Here is a 20529-nt window from a genome sequence, read left to right on the forward strand (position 1 = left end):
TCCTTCTTGGGATTTTGACCAAATGAACCCAAATCAAAATGACAGATGCTAGATGGTTGAACGATGACAAACGGTGAAGCATTTTAGTCCACATCATGGGATGTGTGAGACAGAGGCCTTTTGAAGGAAAGTCATCACAACAATGTCAACATTAATAACACAATATCAGATTTTCATCCAAATTTTTTAGCATACGATGAAGATGGCACCATTGGTCACTACCTGAATTAGTCACCGCGCCATGCATTGGTAACAGGAAATGACACAAGTGGTTTACGTTCTTGCCAGGGCCACAATTAGCATGGGGGCCGAGGGCCCGTTCAACACTTCAGCTTTCATTTATTTTAGGATTCTTTTTCCTTTTTTTTTTGCTGTCTGTCAGTCACGTCTGAACGTGTCGAGCCGCCCCCTTTCGCGAAGGGAACAGTTATTTATGTCGCCAGCCCAGGGAAAGTGGGACAGAGGAAAAAGGGGACTTGAAATAGGTCACCTTGAGCAGAGTGTTCTTCTATCCAGAAAAGGCGACTGCAGGGGTTGCCGGAGTGTGGCCCACAGCCATTTTCAGTTCACAGCTGTTTTTAGCAGGGGTACCGATAATAAAAGCAGGGGTACTGATTGCAAACTGCTAGTGAATGACGAAAAAACACAAGTTATGGTGCCTGTTTTTGTCCACATCAGTGTTTTGCTCTAATGAGAAAAAGTTATATAATAATACATAATAACATTGTAATTGGCTGCACGGTGGACGAGTAGTTAGCGCACAGACCTCATAGCTAGGAGACTCGAGTTCAATCCCACCCTCGGCCATCTCTGTGTGGAGTTTGCATGTTGTCCCTGTGCATGCGTGTGTTTTCTCCGGGTACTCCGGTTTTCCTCCCACATTCCAAAAACATTCTAGGCGACTCCAAATTGTCCATATGTATGAATGTGAGTGTGAATGGTTGTTTGTCTATATGTGGCCTGTGATTGGCTGGCCACCAGTCCAGGGTGTACTCTGCCTCTCGCCCGAAGACAGCTGGGATAGGCTCCAGCACCCCCTGTGACCCTTGTGAGGATAAGCAGTAGAAAATGAATGAATGAATTGGGCAATATATTTTATATACCGATATATAGTTTCTTCCAATTACAAGAAAATGACTTATACTACTTATACGGTATAAATGATATAAGTAAACACGGCAAGTTGAACGTTGGATAGGTCACGTTTAGGCATGGTTGTGACCCCAGGATGCAAACACAAGAGCGTAATGCAGGTAAAAAGTCTTTAATATAACCACAAGTAGTTGCAGCAACTCACAATAGGACGAGCTTCCTTCCAAAGTGGCACAAAGGGGAAAAATAGAGTGTAGCATATAGCATCAAACATTCACAATGAACCAGCAAATGAGACAAGCCACACACTCCCCTGAAGAAGCCAACTAATTATCACAATCAGCCGGGACTTGTAGCTTCTGTAGAAATGAAGTAAAGGTGACTGCAAATAGTACAAAACAGGAAGTGCTTGCAAAATAAAAACAGGAAATAAGTAGAACCAACACGGAGAACGTAACAGGATATATAAGATGAATGAAATGCTGTCATTGTGAGGAGAGGGAACGCTAACGTGTGTTTACTCGCAGACTGCTCAGTCGTGGCACAACATCATTATAAACATTGAACAATCCCCTCCCAACCTAAACAGGTTGAATTGGCGATAAACCCGAATTTTGTTTTAACTTGCCCCGGGCCATCAGTACATCGTTTTTGTCGAGCCCTGGTGGTTGACAATCACTGCTGTAGATCATCTTTCTATTCATTTAATACAGTAAAAAAAATATTTCAGACACAATACTTAGTGGTGATTAATCGTAATTTATTAGTTCAAAAACGGTGACTAATCTCATTAAAATTTTTAATCATTTGACAGCCCTTATCGAAAGTTATTGGTATCGATCTGGAGAAGCAGAAAGTTATTGGTAGTGGCTTGAAAATTGGACATCTCCAATTTGTAGTTTCATATAAAAAATCAGGAAAGAATCGGCTTTAAGTTTATGTTTGTTCCCCACAACGATGCGAACCGTGACCTTGAAATAACGCCACATGCCAAACGGCGATGATGGGGTACTGAAATATGAGTGACTTTGAACCAGTCCTGCTTTTGTTATTTTTTCTAAGTGCGGAATAATGCAAGAGAAGGTCAAGATGAACTGAAAGCGGGACAATTCCAAATCCTATTGGGCAGCATGAAGAAGCTGTAAAAGTACCACAAACCCATTTTCCTGCTGTGTTTCCTTGCAGGACACCAATGAAATAGTTGCTATAAAGAAGTTCAAAGACAGTGAAGGTAAGACTTCCTTTACAAATGCCCGTCCACTTTGCTCATGCTGTTTTATTTCTTCATGTTCATTTTTTATTGTTTTTAATTATTTTGAAATTATTTTATTTTTTTATTTTAGCTTTTTCCTTTTTTTTTTACTTGACTTTGTTCCATTCCATTCTTCTCCGCTTATCCGGATCCGGGTCGTGGTGGCAGCAGTCTCTGTCGGGAAGCCCAAACTTCTCAGTCCCCGGCCACCTCCTCCAGCTCCACCAAGGCGTTCCCAGGCCAGCTGGGAGACATATTCCCTCCAGCGAGTCTGCCCCGGGGCCTTCTCCCGGCTGGGCATTCCCGGAACACCTCACTAAGGAGGACTAAGAAGGACTAGATTCCCAAGCCACCTCACCTGTCTCCTCTCGATGTGAAGGAGAAGTAGCTCTACGGATGACTAAGCTCCTCACCCTATCTTTTAGAGAGTTCAGCCACCCTACGGAGGAAACTCATTTCAGCAGCTTGCATCCACGATCTCATTCTATCGGTCACGACCCAAAGCTCATGACCATAGGTGAGGGTGGGAACATAGATCGACCGGTAAATTGAGAGCTTTGCCTTCCAGCTCAGCTCAACGGTCCAGTACAGCGACCGCATGACTGCAGGCGCTGCGCCGATCCACCTATCCACGAATACTCCCACCTTCCCTCACTCGCAAACAAGACCCCAATATACTATTAATACTATAATATAATATTCCCAACTCAGAGGGAGCACTCCACCCATTTCCGAATGAGAACCAAGGCCTCTGATTTGGAGGCCCAGAAGCTTCACAATCAGATGCAAACCGTCCCAGTAAACGCTGAAGGTCACAGCCCAAAGAGGCAATCAGGACCACATTGTCCACAAATAGCAGAGATGAGATCCTAAGGCCCCAGAACCGAACGCCCTCAATTTTCATGGAAATTCTGTCCATGAAAATGAGCCTTGGTGGAGGCCAACTTTTACTGGACTTACTGCTGGCAATGGGAACCAAGCTCCTGCTCCATTTGTACAAGGCACATAGTACCACGCCTCCAATCCCGTACTCCTGGAGCACCCCCAAAAAGATTCCACAAAGCACATGTAGATCTTTGCGAGGGTGTAGAGCTGGTCCAGTGTTCCGCGACCGGGACAAAAATGGCATCATTGAAGAGGTTGGACCAACGGTCATACCCTTCTCTCCGGCTGAGGAGTGTGATCCCCTAGTTGGAACACACCCTCCGGTCACCCTTATTCAAAAGGGGTACCACTATCCCGGTCTGCCAATCCAAAGGTACTGTTCTCGACTTTTACGCAATGAAGAGGTGTGTCAGCCAAGACAGTCCTTCAACATCCAGAGCCTTGAGAAATTCAGAGCGAAACTCGTCCACCGCCGGAGCTTTGCCACTTTTGCCATTTTGACCTTCCTAGATACCAGACATTCATATTTTCAATTTTATGCATTTATTTGTATTTTTTATGGATTTTTTTTACTACTTTTAATCCACTTTGTTCATGCTTATTTATTTGTAAAATATTGTTTTTACTATGTTGTAGTCCACCTTAGTCACATTTTTTTTGTACCACTTGTATTACATTTTGCTCAAACTGAATTGTTTGCTTTATTTACTTATATATTTTGTCTATTTTAAATCATGTTTTTTCTTATATGTGTGTATTTTTCTTTCTTTATGTAATGAAACTTTTTTTTACTACTTTTTACTATACTTTTCTCATTATTGTTATTTATTTGTATGTGGTTAATTGTATTTATTTTTAAACATTCCATTATTTTTTATTACCTTTAATTTAATTGTATTAATGAGGTATTTATTAAAGAGGTTCAAATATTAGTTCAAATATTAAAAAAAATACTTTTTACTTTGATTTGCTCATGCTTTTTATGTATTTTTTTATAATGACTTTTGTTTCCCTTATTTGTTTATTTGACTACTTATTTATTAACATGCTAACATCCCCGCCATCAGAAAATGAGGAGGTCAAAGAAACGACGCTGCGCGAGCTCAAGATGCTGCGCTCCCTCAAGCAGGAGAACATTGTGGAGCTCAAAGAGGCTTTTCGAAGGAGAGGAAAGCTGTACCTGGTCTTTGAGTACGTGGAGAAGGTGAGCCTCCCATGTGCCCCCCCCCCAGGAGGACTGTTATGTCTCTGAAGCGTGTGCCTTCCTCTCTGTCTGCAAGAACATGCTTGAGCTGCTGGAGGAGCTTCCCAATGGCGTTCCAGCCGAGAAGGCACGGAGCTACATCTACCAGCTGATTAAGGCCATCCACTGGTGCCACAAGCATGACATTGTCCACCGCGGTAAGAAGTGCTCCATGTAGAAGAGGGGAAAAAAAGTTATGAACTGGCAAGAGTCCTTACCTTATATCACTTCAAATTTGACACGATATTTCAAGCATAGAGGCCTTTTAGTCGTACAGTCAGGATTAATGTATGTTTTACAATGGGATATTCAGGAATAATTTCATTTTTAAATGGAATGTAGTGAGGAATATTGTATTTTTGGAAAATGGAATATTCAGAAATTCATTCATTCATTCATTTTTGAATGGATCGAGGGGGTGCTGGAGCCAATCCCAGCTGTCTTCAGGCGAGAGGCGGGGTACACCCTGGACTGGTGGTCAGCCAATCACAGGGCACATATAGACAAACAACCATTCACACTCACATTCATACCTATGGACAATTTTGCGACAATTGTTAATTAGCAACAATTTGGAGTGGCCAATTAACCTAGCGTGTTTTTTGGAATGTGGGAGGAAACCGGAGTACCCGGAGAAAACCCACGCATGTACGGGGAGAATACGCAAACTCCACACAGAGATGGCCGAGGGTGGAATTGAACCCTGATCTCCTGTGAGCTGTGAGGTCTGCGCGCTAACCACTTGATCACCGTGCAGCCATATTCAGAAATATTTTTTTTAAATGAGGTATTCAGGGATAAATTCATAAAAAATTGGCTATCCATTGATTAATTACGAAAAAAGGGCCAATCTAGGAATAATTAAATGTTTTTTAAATGGGACATTCAATGAAATTAGATATATTTTTAATGAGACATTCAGGAATAAATAGGCTATCCATTAAAAAATGGGCTATTGAGGAAAAAAAGCATTTTTAGTAATAATTTAATGTAAAAGTAGGGTATGGTTTCCTTTTTAAACTGAAATATTCACTAATAATTTAAAAATAATTAATTATTAAATAATTTTAAAAATGAAATATTCAGCAATCATTTAAGTTAGAAAAAATATATATTTAGGAATATTTGAGTGTATATAATTGAAATTGTCAATTGAAGAACTTTTTTTTTTAAAAAAAGCAGTTGAAATTTCCATTATTAAATCAAAAAGGCACACTGAATAATTATCTTAGAGTTCAAGGAGACCTGTGATGCTTTCTCCATTTTTTCTGACCTATAAATGTAGTTAGAATGTTATATTCTTGTGTTAAACCATATCAAAGTTTCAGACAATGAGGTTTGCACATTTGGAAGTGAGCCGTGAAAGAAGTTTGGGATGGCTCAAAACGCTCTGTTTCGAAGAGAACACTGGCTCTTTGTGACGGGCTTCCTTATATGGGCATGCTCGAGCACCGACAACAGCATAGAACTGCACAAGACCAGAATGGACTGAATGACCAACAAAAAGATGGTAGACATGCACAAGATTGGAACATACTAAAACACCACCAAGACTGTAGATATGCAACGGAAGACCGGAATGAACTACAAAACCATCAAAAAACACTGCAGAATAAAAGAGCACCGCCGAAAGTGTAGACTTGCACAAGACCAGAATGGACTGAAAGACTACCAAAAAGATTGTAGACACACAAAACCAGAGAAGACTACAAAACAAACAACAATACTGTAGCCCTGCACATGTACTAGAACAAACTACAAGACCACCAACACGACTAGACTCTTTCCACAAGGCAAGCTCAGGCGGAAGTGGTTGGCGATTCCCAGTGCCAATTTGTGAAGATCTAGAACGCTTTCTGTGCAGTTTATGGTGTGTAGCTGCTGCGCAACTCAATACAAAGGGCTAAAGAACCAGCATAATTGGTGCCCTTTTTAATGAAAATTGTAGATTGAGAAACTACGATGATTTATTAATTGAGATAAGAAGACTCAGGAGGGAAAAATGTACTCTATATTACCAAAAGTATTTGATCAGAATCAGGTATCCTAATGACTTGGCCTGCCCACAGGAGTATAAAATCAAGCACCTAGGCATGCAGACTGTTTCTATAAACATTTGGTTACTATGGTACCCAAGTCATTGTATGGTCATATCACCTCGTACTTTGGTATGTGACAAAATAAAATAAAATAGAATAGAATTTAATTTAAAATAGAATTTAATTTAAAATAGAATTTAATTTAAAATAGAATTTAATTTAAAATAGAATTTAATTTTATTTAATTTTATTTAATTTTATTTAATTTTATTTAATTTTATTTAATTTTATTTTATTTAATTAAAAGGCAGGAAGTGAACAAATCTAACAGTTACTGATTGTAAAAGTACCAGATGGAGGAGTAGGAAGATTTGCTTCTTCCTACTCCTTTTGGACATGTGGAACTGTCAACTGATTATGGGATGCACTCAATTGTAATCTGATGCATGTTCAAATGAAATTAAACCATGACCTTTTGTGAAAGAATGGGCCGCTCTCAGGAGCTCAGTCATTTCCAACATGGAACTGTCATCGGATGCCATCTGTGCAACAAATCCAGTCGTGGAATTTCCTTGCTCCTAAATATTCCAAAGTCAACTGTCAGCTTTAATATAAGAAAATGGAAGAGTTTGGGAACAACAGCAACTCAGCCACCAAGTGGTAGGCCATGTAAACTGATGGAGATGGGTCAGCGGATACTGAGGTGCATAATGCAAAGAGGTCGCCGACTTCCTGCACAGTCAATTGCTACAGAGCTCCAAACTTCATGTGGTCTTCAGATTAGCCCAAGTACAGTACACAGAGAGCTTATGGAATGGGTTTCCATGGCCGAGCAGCTGCATTCAAGCCATACATCACCAAGGCAATGCATATACATATATATGTATATATATATATATATATATATATATATATATATATATATATATATATATATATATATATATATATATATACTATTAGAATAGGTACAGGAGTAATAGATTCATTCATTCATTTTCTACCGCTTTTTCCTCACGAGGGTCGCAGGGGTGCTGGAGCCTATCCCAGCTGTCTTTGGGCGAGAGGCGGGGTACACCCTGGACTGGTGGCCAGCCAATCACAGGGCACATATAGACAAACAACCTTTCACACTCACATTCATACCTATGGACAATTTGGAGTCTCCAATTAACCTAGCATGTTTTTGGAATGTGGGAGGAAACCGGAGTGGAGTAATAGATGATACCAAAATAATGAGTATATTTGTAGATTAAAATAATCCTCCTCGAGTTTAGTACCTTTTTTCTCCTCAAATACTGTATATATTGAATCTCTTTGAACGTCTTGACCTGCATTGCATTGCTTTTACTGTATAATAAACGTGGTGTAAGCTGTGTGTGCTGGCTAACACTGACAAGTGGCGAGCAGGAAGAAGGGCAGATGGCGCTATGCGGGTAGCGCGAGCATCCAAAAGGCCCGTGGCGTCTCATATGAGCATCCTCTTTAAGGCCTTTATCAATAACTGATGGACTTCCCTCTTTGGCAATCTGCTCAATTTTGTCTGCTTTTTTTCTTCTTTCTTTTTAAGAATGTTTCGGATCGGTGATGACGTACCACTTTTGTCTTTCTACTTCTTCTTTAGACATCAAGCCTGAAAACCTTCTCATCAGCTCGGATGACGTCCTCAAATTGTGTGATTTCGGTGAGCGTCAAAGAAACCTTGCCGCTGTTTACATGCTTGGGTCCATGAAACGTATCAGAAACGCGCAGCCTTTCATCCGATCTGGACGCAAAGCAAACATGGGATGGGGGAGTATGTAGGGTGCGGGAAAACATAATGTTGGCAATCTGCTGTGAGAGACAGGAGGCCCGCCGTCCAAAGATCCACACAGTACATGTAGGCCAACAAGACCCCCCTATAAGCTCATACATGCTGGGAGCGGGGTCTATTATTTATGTGCTAGTTGAATGGTGCAGCTTGGAGCTCTAGCGTGGGATGGGAGAGTAGGCTGGTGTACCTAATGATGTGGCCAATGTCAGTGCTTTGACCCAGCTTCCCTTTTTGAGGACATCATGTCCATCCTCCTCTCGCCTCCTCTCTCTTCTCCTGCCAGGCTTTGCACGTAATCTTTCTGAGGGGACGGATGCCAACTACACCGAGTATGTGGCCACGAGATGGTACCGCTCTCCAGAACTCCTGCTTGGGTATGTAAAGATTTTCCATTTGACAGGAAAGCTCAGCCGTCCTTGGGGGCCACTGGAGCTTGGGTCTGGGTGAGACTGGGCCGCATCAGGTCCCCCCCCCCAAAAAAAACGCATTTATTAAAAACAAAAACATTTTTAAAAACTTTGCTTTGCTTCCAATTTTCTACAAGAAAAGCTCTGATAAAACATTCCACTGTTCTCAAATATCTTACTTTTTATTTTTCTACACGAAATAAGATGAAAAATAAATAAACAAATCAAGAATAAAGAAAATCAATCAATCAGTAATAAATAAATAAATATAATAATAATAATAAAACGGCAAATAATAAAAACTTAAGAAACCACATATAGTTGGTGGGTAGACAAATTATTTTTTTCAGATTAAAATGAACAAAGCATTATTAGAGCCCTGTAGACATGACAAAACACGACTATAGTCACATTTATACTCTTTTTATTTACAACATATTGCCCAACTGCAGGGTCTTGACACACATGCTAACTCTCAAACTAGAGAGCTCGCGACCTAAACGGCAGTTATTTCCTTTAAACTTAAATAGCCAAAAACGTACCACTTCCACACGGATAGGGAGGATAACTATTAACAGTTATTTAACCTTTAACATGAACATTAATCAAACGTAATAATTTTTTCTGGGTACATGATACCATACAGCATCCACATCAAACTTACGCGGGCCGCACTAACATTAAACTTTCATATCAAGGCGGGGGCCTCAAACTAGTGTCCTGCGGGCCACATTTGGCCCACGGGCCGCGTGTTTGAGACCCCTGGTCTATGCATTGTCCCTTTGTTACATAGCAAACCAACCCGATCTAACATTCCCTAAACATTGAAGGAACGTTGAGCCAACAGAACGTTGCATTGTGGGTGCGGCTGTTACATTCACACAACATTGCCTTGGTTTTTGATTGGTTGTTTTTTGGTTGCTGTGAGACGATAAAAGTCATGTTTAGGCTATAACTCATATGACAAATGTCTCAACTCTTCCCCTTAATTTTTAAAGTAAAGTATTTGTATATATATTTGTATTTGTATACAAATATATTAACAAAAATTTGTATTGTATTTGTATCTAAAGTATTTTCTGATGCCTTTTACTAACTGATCAGTGACATTAAATAAAGCATCCTTCAAAACTGCAACCTAATCATGGTTTCCTAGAGACGCTTTTATGTTATCATCTTGTTTTTTACTTGTGAATTGTCAGTTCTGTGTAATAAGCCATCAAGTACATCAAGTACAACATTTTTTTTAAGGTTTAAAAATGTATATACCGTATTTTCCGGACGATAAGTCACACTTTTTTTCATAGGTTGGCTGTTCCTGCAACTTATACTCCAGAGCGACTTTTAAATGAAAAAACTGTTTATGTTCCATAAACACTGGACACCTTTTCTGTTCATGTTTATTTTTTTGTGTCGCTAAATAACCATTGTGTTAGCATATCGTAATGTTTGTTTTGGTCAAGTAGTTTGTAAAATAAATTACCCGCAAAAAATGCGACTTATGTATGTTTTTTTCTACCTTATTAGGCATTTTTGGCCTTGTGTGACTTATATTCCGGAGGGACTTATAGTCCAAATACAGTATTTACAGTCAATTATTTGGGCTGTTAGTTTTGTTTTACAAATGAATTACAAATTAATGTATAATGTACTTTCAAAGGGTGTGTTTTTTGTTTTAATTCTTACATGGACTTTTTGCACATCCTGCAATTGTTCCACGTGTCCAAGCCTGGTACTTGTCCCGCCTCCAGGGCTCCATACGGCAAGGCAGTGGACATGTGGTCGGTGGGCTGCATTTTGGGGGAGTTGAGCGACGGGCAGCCTCTCTTCCCCGGCGAGAGCGAGATCGACCAGCTCTTCACCATTCAGAAAGTGTTGGGACCGTTGCCGCCGGAGCAGATGAAGCTCTTCTACAACAACCCTCGCTTCCACGGGCTACGGGTAAACACCCTCCAGCCTCCTCAGCTGCTAACTTTCTCGTCTTTCTCCTTTGTGCCATTCCTTGTTTCTCCATAGCTTTTTTTGTCTGCCGTTTTGCAAGTGATTGGATGACAGTGAGTAACGGTGTGGAAGCTCTCTTGTGATGCTACCTCAAACCCCAACCGTCCCTCTGCGTGCCCACACCTCGCCATTGAAGCAGCACTCTCATCTCTGAAAAAAACATTTCGAAAAAATAATTCTGTCTTTCTGTCAAATTTGCACTGTATATTATTTATATTTACAGAGAGATTTCTTTGAAAACTCGGGTCACGTTAAACATTCATTCATTCATATTCGACTGCTTATCCTCACGAGGGTCCCGGGCGTGCTGGAGCCTATCCCAGCTGTCTTCGGACACCCTGGACTGGTGGCCAGCCAATCACAGGGCACATATAGACAAACAACCATTCACACTCACATTCATACCTATGGACAATTTGGAGTCGCCAATTAACCTAGCATGTTTTTGGAATATGGGAGGAAACCGGAGTACCAGAATTTTCTGAATTAAGTATTGATACAAAGCAATTCAATAATCATAAAAAAGTATGAATTACTAAAATAAAAATTTTACTAAATTATATTTTCAATGGAGGAGTTCAGGAAGACCTGGGTTTGAATCGCCGCTTGGGCATCTCTTTGTGGAGAAACTCCGGTTTCCTCACCCATTCCAAAGGTATGAATGTGAGTGTGAATGGTTGTTTGTCTATATGGGCCCTGTGATTGGCTGGCCACCGGAAGACAGCTGGGATAGCCTCCAGCATACTTGCAACTCTAGTGAGGTTAAGCAGCATGTATGTGTATACACACTGCTGTATGCCTGGATAGTTCTTACTATTTTTAAATACATAATAATAATCCATAATAGATTTGAATTATACATGGCAAATGAATGTTTGATTTTGACTTTGACATCTCAGAGCAGCTAAAAGTGACTAAATAGTACGCTGACTGATGGTGATGGTGATTGACTGATGTGATGTGTCTTCCTCTCTTTAGTTCCCTGCTGTTAACCATCCCCAAACGTTGGAGCGTCGTTACCTGGGAATCATCGGGGGAGCCCTGCTGGACTTGTTGAAGGTACTGCGTCATGTGATCCTTGAACATGCAGAACATGACATCAGGACACGTCCGCAACAGCCTCTTAACAACAAATGTTGTTGTTCACCGCTCATGAAAGACTAATAATTGCAGCATCAGTGTGACTTTTTATAGGAATTCCGATGAATCGTAACAGCACTGCTGTTTCATAGTGTGTGTGTGTTTGTGTGTGTGTGTGCACTAGAGTCTGCTGCTGCTCAACCCCACCGAGCGCTTCCTGACGGAGCAGAGCCTCAACCACCACGCCTTCCAGACCCTGAGGCTGGTGGAGCGTTCCGGCCCATCCACACCCACGCCTGCACGATCCTCCAAGAGAAAGCCTCACCATGGAGACACCACCCCCAGCAGGTCAGGCATGCCACTAATGCAGGGCATACAGCTGTACAGTTCCTCATTTACATAATTAAATGGTTCCAGACACAACCATGAAAAGTGAACTTGCGTGAAGTCGGATTCCGTATTTCTAAATTAAATATTTTGGTAGGGCGGCACGGCGGTCTAGTGGTTAGTGCGCAGGAGACCAGGGTTCAATTCCACCCTCGGCTATCTCTGTGTGGATTTGCATTCCACAAAGGAAGAAAGACAGCTGGGATAGGCTCCAGCACCCCTCGCGACCCTCGTGAGGAAAAGCGGTAGAAAATGAATTAATGAATGAATATGAATGAGTCTTGTATAAAAAGCTACAAACCGTAACCCATACAATGAAATACACTTGTCTCAAATGGTAAAGCCCTTGTATTTATTGTATTTAATGTATTTCTAATGGGATGTCAGCCTCTGCACAAGATTGCTACAAAATCTTCAACAAACTGTAATGCCTGTGCTTGTGATGAAGGAAGATGTAGTCACCCATGCAGTTCCAGCTATTTTTTTATGGCACTCTTATTTGTTTACATAGTTAGACGGCAAACCGTGCTCTTATTTTGAAGCGGTGTTATCTGTATGTTGATAATGCCCCTAAGGCGAGCTGGACTGGGTGCAAGAATAAATGTGCTTCTAGTCTTTTTTCACTCGGAACCTGCACGTCTCATCAGGCATTGTAAAATGTCCCGTACATTAGGGTAAAAATATATTCATCCAGTCTGAGTTACACAAACATCACCGCACAGACATGCTAAACTAAGCTAAGCTAAGCCCCGTTAGCTTCCATTCATGCTCTGTTAGAGGAGGTTCAGACAGGAATGCACATCTAAATCAACTTGCAGGTGTTCAAAGCGGCACGGGGGGTAACGCCCTGCACTAATGCAAACAAACGCGTAAGTAAGTGTGGATGTATTGAACTGGTGCGCACAACTGGTGATGTGTTGTTGTCTGTTTGTCCAGGAGTCACGGGGGAAAGAGCTCAGGCAGCCATCGGTCCAGCACCCGAGAGTGCTCCAGCCTGCCCCGCCACGAGGACCTCCACCCCAGCAATGATGGCTTCCTCAACGGCAACATGCCAGCGGCCATCAACCTGAGCCCAACGTTGCACCCCAAGAGCTACCAGCAGCCCCTCTTCAACCACTCCACCTCCTGCAACATGGACCTGGCCGCCACCAACCTGCCCCACCTGCTCACCCCCAATGACGCCAAAGGCAAGGGCGACTTTGACGTCGGCCTGGGCTCCAAGGGTTCAGATGGGCCCGGGGCCAAGTACCTCAAGTCCAACTTTCGATTGCAGCAGCATCGCCATTCTTTCGTGGAGGGGAAGACCAACACCCTCCAATCGGGGGACAAACACAGCCAGCATGGCTACATGGACGCTCACTCGCCTTCTTCTTCCAAGTTCTCCTACCTGAACCTGTCTAAGAGTTACGGCACACTGAGCGACGCCAAGTCAGTGGGGAATTTGAATGACATACACCTTTACGCCGATGAGCCTGCCACTCGCTATTTCCCCTCCAGCTGCCTGGACCTCACGGCCCCCAGCAGCCCTGCGGTACGCAGGATAGACCGCCTGGGCGCCAGAGGAAGCATGCGGTCAGACCGTGAGAGCAACACCCTGGACTCCTCCTACAGGCGCTCGTCCATCCGGCACAAGGCCTCAGAGGAGGCCAAGTCGCCAGATAGTCTCGAGCCAGGGGAGGGTGGCGTGGACAGGAGCCACGCCCACTCCCTGTCCGCCCCACATGACCAGCTGTCCTACGGGCAGGGTTACACCAGCCCCTTCTCTTCTCAACAAAGGCCGCACCGCCACTCCATGTATGTACGCAGGGACCACCAGAGGACTCATGGGGCCGAGGAAGGTCTGCTGGTGGGACAAGGTGTCCCCACACGGGCTAGCAGTCTACAGCTGCTGTCCCCTCAGCTGCAGCATCGCACGTTACCTCGTCACTCTGCCTCCAGGGAGGAGGACATGAGCAGGGTCAGTCTGCCCACAACAAACCCAACATTGTAACTCTCTTTTCAAATATTTTAAATAAGTCTCAGAGGTCTAAAATCTATCCTCAATGCTGAAAATGAGACATGGCTTCAAAGTGCTTTTCGTAAGCCCGGCTGGGAACACACCCACACCCACACCTGTGTGTGTGTGCATGTGTAGCTTTAAAAGAAGCACCTTTGTGTACTTGGTCCTTTTTATATAAAGTACATTATGCACACTGTAACTCTGCACTTGCTCAACATTTTACGTAGATGCCATATATCACATACAGTGCACCAACATTAAGCAGTGGGACAGGAGGACACATTCCTTAGCCACAAGCATAGCATGTGATGCTACATGCTATGTTTGTTTCTTCCGGCTTTTTCCTTATTACGTTTGATCCGCATACTGATTTTGGCTTGAGCACTTTATATTCTACATGATAACATTCGCTTTTAGCATGATGCTAAAACCCTATCCTATTCACTGTACAGAATAATTGAATGATCAAACTGAAAGCCTAGCTACAGATGTGGTAGCTAACAGAATCACAAACAACTGGAAGATGCAAAGTGAATTACATCATGGCGGTCTGTGTGCATGCATTGATTCCAGATCTTCTGCTCAGTACATTCATTCATTTTCTACCGCTTATCCTCACAAGGGTTACAGGGGATGCTGGAGCCTATCCCAGCTGCCTTCAGGCAAGAGGCGGGGTACACCCTGGACTGGTGGCCAGCCAATCACAGGGCACATATAGACAAACAACCATTCACACTCACATTCATACCTATGGACAATTTGGAGTCGCCGATTAAACTAGCATGTTTTTGGAATGTGGGAGGAAACCGGTGTACCCGGAGAAAGCCCACGCATGCACGGGGAGAACATGCAAACTCCACACAGAGATGGCCTAGGGTGGAATCGAACTTGGGTCTCCTAGCTGTGTGGCCTGCGCGCTAACCGCTAATTCTACTTCAACATGTCAGAAGCCTTGACATTGCAAATGTCAGGCTGCTTGCTCTGTGTGTGCAATGTTGACCTAACCCTACGCCTCACCTGACCTCAGCCGCTATTGAGGTGACCCACCACCCTATCCCCCATCATTCATTATGAAACCCCCATCATCATCCATTCACCCTTCATCACTCATTAGCAATCCCCTATCATCCATCCCACATCATCCTCCATCACCCATTAGCAATCCCCATCATCCGTCACCATCCATCCTCCGTCACCCATTATAAATTCCCTACCATCCAACATCAACCCCCATTATTCACCATCCATAATCAATCCTCATCCATCCCCATCACCAATCCATCATCCATCTTCCATCCATCCATCATCCTCCATTCCCTATTATCAGTGCTCCGTCATCCAACTTCTATTATCAATCCCCATGCTGTACCTTCAATCCATCCCCCATTATCAGTGCTCCATCATCCAACTCCTATTATCAATCCTTCATTATCCATCTTCCATCCATCATCCATCCATCATCCCCCATCCCCCATTATCAGTGCTCCATCATCCAACCCCTATTATCAATCCCCCATCCTCCATCATCAATCCCCCATCATCCTCCATCATCCAACCCCTATTATCAATCCCCCATCCTCCATCATCAATCCCCCATCATCCTCCATCATCCAACTCCTATTATCAATTGCCCCCATCCGCCGTCATCAATCCCCCATCATCCATCCATCATCCATCCCCCATTATCAGTGCTCCATCATCCAACTCCTATTATCAATCCCTCATCCTTTATCTTCAATCCCCCATCATCCATCCATCATCCATCCATCATCCATCCCGCATTATCAGTGTTCCATCATCCAACCACTATTATCAATCCCCCATCCTCATCATCAATCCCCCATCATCCATCCATCATTCTCCATCATCCAACCCCTATTATCAATTGCCCCCATCCGCCGTCATCAATCCCCCATCATCCACCCATTATCCAACCCCATTATCAGTGCGCCATCATCCAACCCCCATTATCAATCCCCCATCCGCCGTCATCAATCCCCCATCATCCATCCATCATCCATCCCCCATTATCAGTGCCCCATCATCCAACCCCTATTATTAATCCCCCATCCTCCATCATCAATCCCCCATCATCCATCCATCATCCATCCATCATCCATCCATCATCCATCCCCCATTATCAGTGCCCCATCATCCAACCCCTATTATTAATCCCCCATCCTCCATCATCAATCCCCCATCATCCTCCATCATCCATCCCCCATTATCAGTGCACCATCATCCAACCCCTATTATCAATCCCCCATCATCAATCCCCCATCATCAATCCCCCATCATCCATCCATCATCCAACCCCTATTATCAATCCCCCATCCTCCATCATCAATCCTCCATCATCCATCCATCATCCTCCATTTTCAATGCAAGGAAGGTCCATTCTTTCTGCTGCCCACATCCACATCTTTCCAGAGTGCAGACGTGGGTGGAAGTTTCTGTCTCTCTTTTTGTCATCAGATGCCTCCTCATTTTCTCGGCTTGCTTTGCTCTGCGCGAGCGTGACAATGTACGAGTGTTGCCACCACAGCTGTCGCTTCAATTACGGCACACTTTCCTCACCAGGGCTCTTGTGCATACACACTTAATTTTTTTGTGAAATGTGTTCACGTGGTCCCACACAGGCTAACCCCGCCCTCCTTCTCTGTTGTGACTCAGGTGGGCTTGTATAATGAGTCTCAGGCGGACGACAGCGCCTCCTCCAAGGAGAACCGTAACATCTACAGTGAGTCCATGCCTCGCAGGGTGGGCAGCTTCTACAGAGGTTGGTTCAGTCTGCCACAGATGGAACCTTGTTATGCAGTCTGCTGGGGTTTTCTTTTTTTTCTGCAAAATCATCCTGTTTACATTACATGTGATTATTTTACGTCTGTATAAAAGCTTTCATTGCACAACACACACAACACATTGCACAACCAATGTTGTAACAGCGGTAAGGAGTACTGAGTCAGCATTAAAACAAGTGAAGCTGATTATTCATGACATTTCAATGAAGGTACGGTACATCAGAATCAGAAAATGGTTTATTGCCAGGTATGATCAAACACATACAAGGAATTTGTTTTGGTGAAGTAGGTGCAGACACATCTATTAAAAAAGAATGAAAAATACAAAATATACAGAATATACAGTATAAATATATGTACACAGTCTGTTTTTTGTTTGTTATTCCGGAAGTGCAGTCTGATTGTTTTCCTAAGAGTCCAAACTGGGTGTTAATGTAACGCATATAGTGAAAGTTCCGAGGGCTTGGTAAAAAAAAATGTAATTTTGTGACCCAGCGGCAATTGAAGGGAAGTATTAATTGTGTAACATGGACTGTAATTGTATTGCTCATATTGTACTGAGTAACCAGAACCGTAACTAAGTGTCATCTCCTTCTGTGGTTATCATCACGCTGTTTTTGGCTTTTGTTTGAGTGCCAAATGTTACACCTTTTGGCCATTTGAGGTTGGAGGTTCAAATGTCAAAGTGAAAACTGGAATCTGCTCACATTGTGAAGAAGCAATGAATGTCTTTCTTTGCATTTGGTGCATAAAAAAGCGAGGCAATGTCTTCATTTCGAACAGTTCCGTCTCCTCGGCCAGACAACTCCTTCCACGATGGCCTCGGGCGGGGATCGGTCATGGCGGCCGACGGCGTAAACATGGCCAACCACTCCAAGCGGCAGCCAGCCTTTGACCCCTGGTAACCACCTCCAAGTTTCGTTTGTCCTTGCCGCTTGCTGTCCATCATCTACTAATACAGATTGTTTGACTCAAAGGACGGGTCCAGACACGGTGGTGCTGAATACTGCCGAACCATCCAAGGAAAAGGAAAAGCAGGGTTTCTTCAGAGCAATGAAGAAGAAAAAGAAAAAACCTCAAATGGTGAGTTTGGCATTCCAACGTCACATCTGGCTTACTTACCACCCCCACATAGTAAACATGCAACCCTTTTGTGATGTCCCATCAGCCTCTCTTTAGTCCAAAAACAGAAAAAAACAAACTTATCTGTGACAGTCCTCCGCCATGGCACACACTGATTGACTAGGCTAACAACCTGCTAAATACCTGCTAACCTTCGTACACAATGATTGATGAGGTCAGGGGTCGGCAACCTTTACTATGAAAAGTGACATTTTACCCCCTTGCCCACTAAAGAAAAATAGCCTGGAGCTGCAAAACTTTTTAAAAGAAGGTCTTCTAAAGCCTAAGAAGAGAATAGAAGAAATAAAAGTGCGGTGAGTGTGCATGTGTAAGGGATGCCAACCAGTAAGGTTTATCGAGTTTATCAAGTACTCTCACTAGTATTGGAGATAAACTTACATAAATATATGTGTAAATATATGTGTCAATTACTGCAAACTGATTTGTTTACTATTGTGCAAACAAGTTCCCATGCCGCTGTTTTTTTAATTCATTCATTCATTTTCTACCGCTTATCCTCACGAGGGTCGTGGGGATGTTGGAGCCTATCCCAGCTGTCTTCGGGCGAGAGGCGGGGTACACCCTGGACTGGTGGCCAGCCAATCACAGGGCACATATAGACAAACAACCACTCACATTCATACCTATGGACAATTTGGAGTCGCCAATTAACCTAGCATGTTTTTGGAATGTGGGAGGAAACCGGAGTACCCGGAGAAAACCCACGCATGCACGGGGAGAACATGCAAACTCAACACAGAGATGGCCGAGGTTGGAATTGAACTCGGGTCTCCTGTTTTTTTTTTTTTTATTATCTCAAATTTATTTTTTTTAGAAATGTCAAATTAAAAAATATATACTTTTTTCCTCCATGTTTACCTGTGTGAGAGAGAACTGAAGCATCCTGTTTGCTCATCCAATCACCAGTCAGAACTCAGCCAGGATGCATTCATGGTCTCACAGGAAGTTGGATTTTTTTTAACTCATTACAAAGATGTGCATTTTCCCCACTGGGGTGTTAAAAAAATATTCAAACATTGCAAAGGGAAGCTGAAGAGCCACATGGAGCCGCGGGTTGCTGACCAATTAAAGGAGAAGTGCACTTTTTGGAGGAATTTTGCAATGCTTGAATGTTTTGAGGATTTTCATGTGCAGGGACGTAAAGTGTGATGATTACCATAGAGCAAGAAATGGAATTCTTCAAACTCTCTGAGGATAATGTAACATCAAATGTTATTCTTGGTTTTTCGATGATGACACTCATTCGGCCGTGTGTGTGTGTGTGTAACTGCAATGGCTGCAGCATGAAACAGGTGTCAACTGAAGCCACTTTCTATTTTTAACATGTGTGTTTGTTGAGTTTGGAGCAAGGAGGGCCGCAGCTGACGACGGAGCGCAAATACACGCAATCTGGCCAGCAGGCAACCGCATGAGGTTATTTTTAGCTTGCAATTTCTTTTTTACTGCACTTTCACACTTCCTGTGCTTGTCAGACAACCACGAACGCGTCACCATTTAGAAGCAAAAACGGACAAATTCCATACCTGCACTGCATATACTGCATCATCATCATCATATAGCATGTAGCAACATGATGGACACAGAGTTAAGTAACACTAAGTGCTAGCATTACAATTTAACATCATGCTAGCTTAGCCTACCTCGCTGACGGACAGTTTAAGATATGTAGTGAAGCCTACTTTTTTTTTTTTTTTTTACAAAGTAGTTTAGTGTATTGACAGGACGAGCTCACCTCGCTAGGGGCGGGTCACTGATGGCCTCAGGTTTTTCCATCATGATGTCATGAAAAGACAATTTGAGACAAGCGTCATAGGGGACTTGTTAGGCTTATTTCGGGTCTGTAAGGAAGTTGAAGCTTCTTCTCTGAATGAAATTTTGCAAGATTACAACTTTTGTTTTCTGAAGACGTACCTTCGAAATACCTACAACTATTTTTCGAGACAAAAGAACTATTTTTGGAGACAAAATATAAATAAATTAAACTAAATAGCATATACCGTATTTTCTGCACTATAAGTTGCTCTGGAGTATAAGTCGCACAATGCAAAATGCATAATTAGGTAGAAAAAAACATACATAAGTCGCACTGGAGTATAAGTCGTATTTTTTGAAGGTAATTTTTTTTGCAAACTACTTGACCAAAACAGACATTACGTCATCTTGGAAGGCAAGTTCTAACATTAATAAAAGTATAGAGAACAGGCTGAATAGGTGTAAGATATGCTAACACAAAAAATAAACATGAACAGAAAAGGTGTCCATTGTTTATGTAACATAAACAGTTTTTTCATTTATAAGTCGCTCTGGAGTAATAGTCGCAGGAACAGCCAACCTATGAAAAAAAGAGTGACTTATAGTCAGGAAAATACGGTACTTTCGACAATATT

At 42.7% G+C, this 20529-nt stretch overlaps 1 protein-coding gene across 1 annotated transcript in view; it reads left to right on the forward strand.

Annotated features, from left to right (window-relative positions):
* The window catches only part of LOC131129797 (cyclin-dependent kinase-like 5), a 47679-nt gene that overhangs the window by 22144 nt on the left and 5006 nt on the right, over nucleotides 1-20529 (forward strand). Inside the window, exons 4-15 of the mRNA XM_058073670.1 lie at nucleotides 2278-2323; nucleotides 4297-4433; nucleotides 4510-4630; nucleotides 8136-8195; nucleotides 8608-8698; nucleotides 10483-10672; nucleotides 11711-11791; nucleotides 11997-12160; nucleotides 13136-14156; nucleotides 16872-16977; nucleotides 17783-17900; nucleotides 17977-18082. Of these exons, the coding sequence (XP_057929653.1) occupies nucleotides 2278-2323; nucleotides 4297-4433; nucleotides 4510-4630; nucleotides 8136-8195; nucleotides 8608-8698; nucleotides 10483-10672; nucleotides 11711-11791; nucleotides 11997-12160; nucleotides 13136-14156; nucleotides 16872-16977; nucleotides 17783-17900; nucleotides 17977-18082 (2241 nt within the window). The remainder of the gene's footprint in view (nucleotides 1-2277; nucleotides 2324-4296; nucleotides 4434-4509; nucleotides 4631-8135; nucleotides 8196-8607; nucleotides 8699-10482; nucleotides 10673-11710; nucleotides 11792-11996; nucleotides 12161-13135; nucleotides 14157-16871; nucleotides 16978-17782; nucleotides 17901-17976; nucleotides 18083-20529) is intronic.

This window comes from Doryrhamphus excisus, chromosome 5 (genome assembly GCF_030265055.1).
Source record: "Doryrhamphus excisus isolate RoL2022-K1 chromosome 5, RoL_Dexc_1.0, whole genome shotgun sequence".
NCBI classification, from domain to species: Eukaryota; Metazoa; Chordata; class Actinopteri; order Syngnathiformes; family Syngnathidae; genus Doryrhamphus; species Doryrhamphus excisus.